The 9,379-nt window shown below is 38.2% G+C and overlaps 1 protein-coding gene across 1 annotated transcript; it reads left to right on the top strand.

The window, feature by feature from the left end:
- The first annotated feature begins 3,543 nt into the window (after positions 1–3,543).
- Positions 3,544–7,981, top strand: LOC129261713 (galanin receptor 2b-like). The gene has a single exon (XM_064099931.1). The coding sequence runs from the start codon at positions 4,231–4,233 to the stop codon at positions 5,389–5,391; it is 1,161 nt and encodes a 386-aa protein (XP_063956001.1). The 5' UTR covers positions 3,544–4,230; the 3' UTR covers positions 5,392–7,981.
- Positions 7,982–9,379: the final 1,398 nt, after the last annotated feature.

The following is a 9,379-nucleotide window of genomic DNA, read 5'->3' as shown; positions in this document are numbered from 1 at the left end:
TAGTAGTAGTAATAGTAGTAGTAGTAGTAGTACTACTACTACTACTACTATTGTTATTATTTATTTATATTAGTATTATTATTATTATCATATAGGGAGGCGCGATAGCTCAGTCGGTAGAGCGGTGGATTCGTATTCCGGTGACCCGGGTTCGATTCCCACTTGGTGCGCTAGCGCCCTTTGGTAAGGCATTAATCCTCATTAGCAGGTCCTTCGGAGAGGACCTTAAGCCGTCGGTTCTCTGGTTGCTTGCTTACAAGCATTCATACTTTCTTAGCAATCAGGTAAAAAATCCCCAAATTAGAATTATAGAATTATTACTTTTATTGTTATTATTAATATTAATATTATTATTATTATTGTTGTTATTATAATAATAGCAATTATTGTTATTATTATTATTATTACTACTAATACTTCTTCTACTTCTACTACTACTGCTGCTACTACTACTACTACTACTACTACTACTACTACTACTACTACTACTACTTCTACTTGTACTACTACTACTACTACTTCTACTACTACTACTACTACTACTACTACGACTACAGCTACTTCTATGACTACTGCTTCTACTTCTACTTATACTACTACTACTACTACTATGATAATGATGTAGGTTGACAGTATCCTATACAGTATACACTGTAAAAAAAATAGTTAAAATAGCTAGATTAATGTTCATGCTAAAAAAATATTAATATCTGGCACAACCATGTCACATCTAACCCGATTACGAGTTGTTCTTGTTCTTTTCTTGATTTTGTTGATGCTTTGAGAGGTTTTGGAAGGGATCAAGTCGAATGTTATTTCTTCTTTTTTCTCTCTTTTTTTATACCTCGAATGGAATTAGTTCACAAATGAATAGATTCCCAAGGACTCTTTAGATTTATCCTCTTACTCCTAATCCGTCTTTTATTTCCTCCTTCGCTTCCTTCACTTAAAAAATATAATTCAATTTTATATTCATTCTATTCGAGAAAGATCAGTAACAACCCGGTCGAATGTATCATGACTTCGAAACGAACACATCTTGATGCCGTAACGACATCATCCACATCGTTTGTTTCATCTTTTTACCATGCTTATTCATGACTTTCGCCTCATTTAGCATGTTCAGAATCGATATAAGAAGTGCTTTCACTCTCGATCGGATGTTTTCCGAAGTTCGCAAATGCATTTTTTTTTTACCCCACATTTCTGCTCCGGATCATGAAGCTGACGCAGGTATCAGGGGTGTCGCAAATAGGTGGATGGGGGGATAATATCTTTGGGTTTTTTTTACTCGGATAAAACATTCCTAAGTTTAAGGTTGAAGCGTAGGTAATATTTCGGGAACATCCAGCCCGTGCGCACCCCCCCCCCCCCCCTCGGCTTGAGGAGCATAAATACTATCGGTTAGTGGAAAAGGTCATTTTTTCCTGACATGAATCACCATCAATCGGGAGTGAAGACCTTTTCACCTTTTTTTTTTTGCTTGGGCACTTTGCCCGACAAATTCCAGTGGTGGCGCCACGTTTTTGGAGGGTGAACGAAAGATGACGTCATGTTTTCTCATGTTTGCGATGATTGGGTATCATAGACTATACGGCCCATGCGTCTCTTTTATTTTTCTTTCTTCTTTCTTCCTTTTTTCCTCCACTTTTTTTTCGTTCGCTTTAACCTTTTTTTCGCAGCTTGACAAATCATTGGGCCGTCACCCGATTACCCCTCTCCTGTCCGCCTGGCTATATCCGGTGATTGTTTTTATTTCATCTTTCATTTTTTTTTTCATTGAACCTGATATTCACCTTTCCCGTATCGGATATCAAAATCTGAAAACCATGGTTCTGATTAATTTTCATTAATGCAAGTCACACCTGCATACCGGTGAAAACGGCTTCAGGTCCAGGCCCCCGTCCTACAAAGAAATACGATTGATCCAATCAACCACAACTATGGAAAGCCAACAACGTCATCATCTAAAAAGCACGCTTGTTCAACGCCTTATTTTCTAGATAGGAAGTCCAGTCATAAATTTATAGTTGTGTTGAAAATTCAGTGTGATTATTTTTGTTTGCAAATGACATTTTGCGAGTTTCCTGAGGAAAAAAATATGACATTGGACTTCCATGTACTTGAGGTTGATCAGATCAATCGTAGCTATTTGTTAGACGGGGTCCTGATTGACCACAGCTTCCACGCAGGTTATTACCAATGATATACCATCGGTCGGTTTGGAATCGGTTTCGTTGGTGTGACTGTAACACAATTGACCTCATTCTAGCGTGATAGTGGTATATTAGATAACAAATAAGTTATTCTTCCTTTTCACCTCTTTTTGGGGTTAGGCTTATTTCGATGATATCCGGAAATAAAATGCAGCGAAACCCTGAACTGTGTTGTTATGAATGTACTATATACATATCGTTCTTTGATTATCAATTTCTAAGTGATCAGGAATTTCCTACTTAATCACAATTAAAATAATCAGGATCAGTAATCGCTTGGGTGTCATTGTCTCCCCATTTCCCTTACCTTACATTACGTCACTCCAAATCTATTCGCCGTTGATTATACCAGATTATTTAATAATTATGTGTGATACCATGCTTGGCGATTTCGTGAGATTTTTCGCCACGGCCGGGGGCGGTGTTGGTGACGACATGCCCAACTCCCATAGTCAAACAACAGCTATAACATTCAAAATTCCAGGGGGTTACCCCCCCCCCCCTCCCTCCCATCCCCACTTATGATCCTTACCATTTTACAATGATGTGATTTACTTAAAGCATATCGACTGGGATTTCACTGATTTTCTTACCATAACTTACAACTTTCACTATTTATGTTCAAAGAGGGAAAGTAATCATGAACGGATCGAGGAAAAAGAGATTTTTTATGAAGACGAAGTAAACTCAAACATGTTTTGGCCTCCTCATCAATATGTCTCACTAAGAAACGATTGTACTGAAAACTGTATTTCCATGATATTATGAGGAAAAGTGATTCATGATAACATTGTTGTTGCTAATCAATAGGCCTACTTTTGGTTGAAAATGTGATGATGGATAAATTAGATATTGGCCTTGGAACGAACATTACCCCCAACATGCCAAATCATGTATTGTATTTCTTTTGATGTCAAAAAACATAAAGATTTAAAAACTAAGAAAAATCATGGTAGGCTTAAGCACTTTGCATGCTGTAAAATATAGTACCAGCAAAGTTACAAAGCATCAAGTAATTCTCGAGTTACGACTTTAAACGTTAACCTTCTCCTTATTATCTACCTATTCATCCAAAAAATATCTATCTATCTATCTACCTACCTATCTATCTATCTTTCCGTCTATCTATTTATAATCTATGTATCTATCAAATCTATCTCTCTTTTTCCTCCATTCTCTCTCCCCCTCTCTCTCATGATCTCTCCCTCTCTAGTGCCTTCTCTCTCCTCTCTCTCTCCCCCTCTCTCTCTTTCTTTCTCTATCTTGCAAATTTGCATGACTAAAGCTGCAACCTTGTGCAGGCCAGTCATGCCAGTCAAGCACAACCAGCATATTATGTGAAGTAAAATGTCGCCTCAGCGTCAATGAGCGGTTGAACTTCTAACTCGACGTTTACTGTGTAAACAGTTGCCAACAATAGGAACGGATCATAGGAATGCATTTCGGGAAAGTCCTCTCCATAAAGTTTTCAGGAAATTATTATTTTTTCTCTCCTTCTCAGAAGTCGTTTGGTTTAATCGATCATACCGGAACTCAACGCAATACACTGCAAGGTTGAATTTTACGGTATAAATATAGAACTGTTGAGGTATTGCTATAATCCTATTTTTTCATTGTTTTTTGCGCAGGTGATTCGGGAGTAATTAAAGTCTGTTTCAACTTCGATTTTGAATTCGACCATCGTTGTTCAATCTGACGACGCCTGATCTGTTTGTGGTCGTCAATACGCACGGAACGTTGGTTGATTGAACCGAAGCTGACATTCTGATGGTTTTATCGTCATTTGCCTGCGAGGAATCAAATCAAAGTCGACCGTTTGAATCTGGAGGTGAAGTGTAGCTGGAGTTTACTGAACGTGACCTTATTCTACCCCGTCATTTCCCGGGTAGTTCTCGTGTATACATGTTGAAAGAGAAAGAAAGCTGGAAAGTCAGCGTTCGAGGTTTGATTGTTTTTATAAAAACTGCAGAATTACTTATTGGGCTCACTTCGAAGTAAGCTTGAATCATTAAACATGACTGATTTTATGAACCTGACAGAGAGCGTGACATATTTCGTGTTCGACGACGTCAGTGGAACAGATTACAATAACAGTAGTGATGAAGGAGGAGGAGGAGGTGGTGGTGGTGGGGATGGTGGTTATGGAGGTAAACCTATGATCTGGGTCATCCTTGAAGCCCTTATTGGCTTCCTTGGCGTTTTAGGAAATGGACTCGTACTTTTCGTCTTCTTTAAGGACAAGTCCCTTCGGAATCTCATCAACTCATTCATTATCAATCAATCCATCATCGATTTCACCACGTCTTTTGTATTCTTGCTGATCTGTTTCCTGCCGAAGAGTACGTTAGACCCAACCAGCTTGGCGAACCTCATCTTCTGTCAAATCTGGGCCTCTGAGTACGTCCTCTGGGCCCTGTTTATTTCATCGAGTCTCAATCTCGTCAGCATCACGCTCGACCGTTACTGTGCCATCATCTACCCGGCGAAATACCGCAGTTCTGCCAAGAAGCTGAAACGGCGGATCAAGTTGATTTCGGTGGTGACCTGGTCGTCCGGTTTCGTCCTTGACTGCTACTGGCCCGCCATCCATGTCATCCACCCTATCTATGGCTGCATTCCGGGTTGGACCAACAAGATCATGCAGGGAGTCATCGGCGTGTTCATCTTTTTCATCACATATGCTGGCCCTCTGGGTGTGATGGGGTTCAGCTATATCCGCATCTTGTCCAAACTGCGGAGGCCAGTCGGTCAACCTGCTCCGACAATGTCTTCTAATTCCACAAATTCAAATACAGGCGATAGAGCTATGCATCCACCGAAAAAGGCCAGGTCGGAGAGAAGCGAACGGGCCTCTCGTAATGTCATCAAGACGATGCTTACGGTTTCTCTTACCTACGCCATCTGCTGGGCTCCTATCGCCTTCAACTACTTGGTCTACAACCTCGGTGGGCCCTTGGACTTTCAGGGAATCTGGTACGCCGTGACGAAAATTTTTGTGTACGCTAACTTATGCGCGAATCCCTTCATCTACACGATGCAGTATCAACAGTTTCAAAAAGGCTTCGAGAGGGCGTTCAAGGTGAAGATATTCAAAGGTTTGCCGGACAGTGCTGATCCTACCAAGACGCAACCAAGTGCCGCTTCTGAGGATCGTCAAGTTGATGTCTCTGTATAGACAAGAGGAATATTATAAGTGTCCAAAAATCTGATGATGTTTCCACCATTAACGAAGATAAAGATACCTGAATAAGGATGCAAAAAGATTGTAAGACATTGCCATTTCAACCATAAAACGATTAATTTCTTGCCTGAACTCCCCAACAGAAATAGTGCAAGTGTTTGTAAAAATCTATGATAATTCGACCATGGTCCACCTAAATCAGTTACTGTATCTGGGACTGGGAGAATTGAAAAGACACTTTGTGTGTTCTGTCATGTCCATGATATAACGGTGTATTTCTTCTGTGATGGATTCTTTCAGTATTTTTAGGCAGGGCCCTGGGAACAATTTTTTGACTGGGGGTGCTGATGTAAATTTGAAAAGCAATTAGCAAAAACAAGGTTATCAGTTCAAACTGGTAATCAAATTGGTCCCGAGAAATTTTTCAAGCAAAAAAAAGGGTTTCAATACAAAATAAAGGTCATTTTGGTTATATTTTCTCAATTTTTACACATCTTCCAGAATACCTGGGCGTGCTGCTTATGGAGAATAATACACGCAGCAACCCCAATAACACTGTAAAATTTAGCACTTACAGTGCTTGTATAGTGACTGCACTACGAGTGCTGATTTTCTAGTTTAAATTTGAACTAGAAAATCAGCATTCGTAGTGCATTCACTATGCAAGCACTGTAAGTGCTAAATTAGCACTTCACTTTTCTACAGTGAAAATACACGCAGCACCCCTGCTTCCCAGACCCATGTGTTCAGGGTTGGTGCAAGAGTAGTGGGGGTGTGGGGCAATTGCCTCAGTCCTATGACGTATTTCAAGAGTGATTTTTTAACTGAAAAATTACCAGAAAAAAAACCATATATATATTCACATTGAAATTGGTAATAGTAAAATGCTGTAGACATAAAATCATTTAGAGTATGACTTTACCTTTCACTTTAGATGGCTACGCTCTTTTTAAAATGATATTATTTCTACGGCATTTTACATTACCAACTGTGATTATTTTTTTCCTTATATGCTGAAGCAGTATATATATATATATATGTGTGTGTGTGTGGGGGGGGGGTGTGTGTGGGTGAGGGTGTGTGTGTGTCCAATGAATATTGTGCGAAAACAGAAGAGGAAAGAAAGAAGAGTATATACAGAAGATGGGACTGGGTCGTGGAACTATATTTGTTTTACTGAGAAAATATGTTGTCTTGCTTCTCTCTCTTCTTACATTGTAATACCAACTTCAATGTTGGTTATGTCAGTCAAGGAGTCTACCGAATTCAAAGATATTTTGTTACAGCGTATATTTTTCTATCCAGAATTTGTTCGTGAGAGGCTAAACATGGTTTGAATCACGGAACTGTCACCATGGCCACACCACGTTCAATATATGCCTGACAATCAATACGTGGATGACCAAAAATGAAAGCATATGCTCAAGGTGATTTTAACAAAACTTGAATGTATATTTCTAAGCCATCAAATTTTAATTTCGCATTTTCTTTTCTCATTCCGATGCAATTTCATGTCACCGGGTATATGGATTTATAGATGATGAAATTTAAACGTGTTGATTGACAGGGGAAAATGTTGTATTTATGCGTCCTCAAAGTCAAAACAGCATCTTTGTGCATGGATCTAGGTCCATGCTTTGTGAAATGCACAGCAACTTTGTTTGATGTTAATTGACAGTATAATTATTAGTAAAATAGTTTCGCAGAAAAAATGTTCGGTGTCTACTTGCGAAGAGATAAAAAGTTGCATCGGTGGCGCATTGTATAATCTTTACCTTTGCATGTTCACAGTATTCAATGTTATCATTTGGACGTTTTTAGTTTAGTTCCCATACACTCAAGTTATTGCTCTCTCAAATGACTGATGTAAAACAATCTAAATCAGATCTGACACAGTAATCAATTGATTCCTTCTTCTGAACATGTGTTTTCGATGTTTTTATTACATTCTAAAAACACTGAGTAAAATTTTACCCAATATTGTATATATTTATTGATAATAATAATCATCATTATATCATAACGGAAGGATTTCTTGCATACTTTTGGTGAATTTTCAGTAAAAATAAGGAAGTTTTCAAAATTTCTGGGGGCAACTGCCACCCTGCTGCGTACAGCCATGGTGACTTCACTGTTTCAAGTCATTTTGAGCGATTTTTCCCCCTTCTTGATTTTCATTCAAATCAACTTGATAAGGTTTGGCCAGTCTATGGCGTATCACCATAAGTGACGTATTACATTTAGTTATTCCTCGTGATATTAATCACGATTTTTCATTCTCCGAACAACTCAATTTTTTTAAAACCAAACATGCATCAAATAAATCGAACACTGTTAAATACATTTACCTAGGTTTGAATAATAACATGAATTAGTTTTTAGGAGCCCGAGACAAACAGACTTGTGAGAGAGTTAAGATCGATCAATTCCAATTGACCTTGTTACTCAGGCGGGAACCGTGAAATGAAAATAATATTTATTGATATATATCATGCTTTACTATAATGACATTACATCGTTTCGTTTATGTTATGGTGGTGTAAATATGTCGCGATACAAGGAATAAAATTGTGGTTTTCAGTAATCCATCTTGGGTATTGAGGTATTTTTTCCCCTTTCGATTTTCTCGTCAGCGACAGCCGGACATTATTAAGCATGTTAAGTGCTGATATACCGGACGTACCCGGCTGCCATTGATATGTTTACATGCATGGAGTTTTTCCGCTACCGATTTTGTTTGTCTTCTGCACGTTCATGGCCGTACGCAGAATATTTTGTGGGGGGCAGCACACGTTAACTTTTTCCCAAAAAAACCGAAAGCGAGGGAGCGAAGTGAAATTGATGGATTTCGTGCATATTCTTTGTGAATTTGTGAAAATTTTCAGTAAAAATTATTAAGTGTTCAAAATTTCTACGAGGCAACTGCCCCCCCCCCCCCCCCCCCGGCTGCGTACAGCCATGCCCCGGGCCATGCGTTCATGTTCATCCTTCAATACACTGCGATATACATAATGGTAGCATTCGGAAGTAGTAAATCAAAGGAAATGTCCATCCCAATAGTAAATTACGTCGAATAAATTTTGAAACAAAACATTATCAAAATTTGCATCGAATCAGATCAGTAACTAAATACTTTCAAATGCCGCTCTTGATTACAAGGCTTTATGCATGATACAAGTCATACCTCAAATTGTAAACGATCGTGTTTGTCTCCGTATGTCCATTTTACCCTTCTTATTGGGTGACTTAATTCAGATGCATAAAAATGAGCAATTGCTTGTGTTAGGCATTTTGCTTGGCTTTTTGCTTGATTCCGTACAAAATGAGCGAGCAAATGATTTTGCTGGTATAAGATCAATCAATTGCTAAGTGCCTGCTAGAATTTGCTTGACGATTAATCTACGGCTAATTTTGGTACCAATGATGAAAATGAAGTATCTAAAAAAAACTGATGCGAAGCGCGAGATGAAAGTGATTTCGATTGGGAAATAATTGACAGTTTATGAACGTTTTTAATAAAGAACAAGATATACGATTATTTCAAAGCCGAAGCGCAAGATTTTTGAGGTTTAGACATATTAGAAATAAAAACGGGACATTCTATTCACCTTTTCAATCATGAAAGATATGGGTTTCTTGCTAAAGAAATGATGCGAGCACGAAGCCAAACCTACAATTTTTCCCGCGCATTATTGACAAATGAAAATTTAAAATAAGGTAATAAATAAAGGTAATAGCACTATTTCAAATCAAATCAAATCATTAATTCCACAATGATATTATAAAAAAAAACATTACAAATATCTACAAAATAGGAAACAAGCATAATTGAATAGGAAAGTGAACCGAGTAGGGTATTCAAAAATAATACAAAGAAATGTACATATTGTGGGGGGGCCAAGAAGACAAAATAAGTCTTAAAATCAGGCACCCAACATAAAATTGATAAGATTTGTGCTATCAAAATAGACATTTCTTAACA

The sequence above is a fragment of the Lytechinus pictus genome, chromosome 5, assembly GCF_037042905.1.
Source record: "Lytechinus pictus isolate F3 Inbred chromosome 5, Lp3.0, whole genome shotgun sequence".
Classification (NCBI taxonomy): domain Eukaryota; kingdom Metazoa; phylum Echinodermata; class Echinoidea; order Temnopleuroida; family Toxopneustidae; genus Lytechinus; species Lytechinus pictus.
The sequence above is the reverse complement of the archived record's forward strand: the minus strand, read 5'-3'. Positions and strand labels throughout refer to the sequence as shown.

What these genes read in the sequence shown, in the direction of transcription:
- LOC129261713 (XM_064099931.1), top strand. Translation starts at nt 4,231, where the DNA reads ATGACTGATTTTATGAACCTGACAGAGAGCGTGACATATTTCGTGTTC.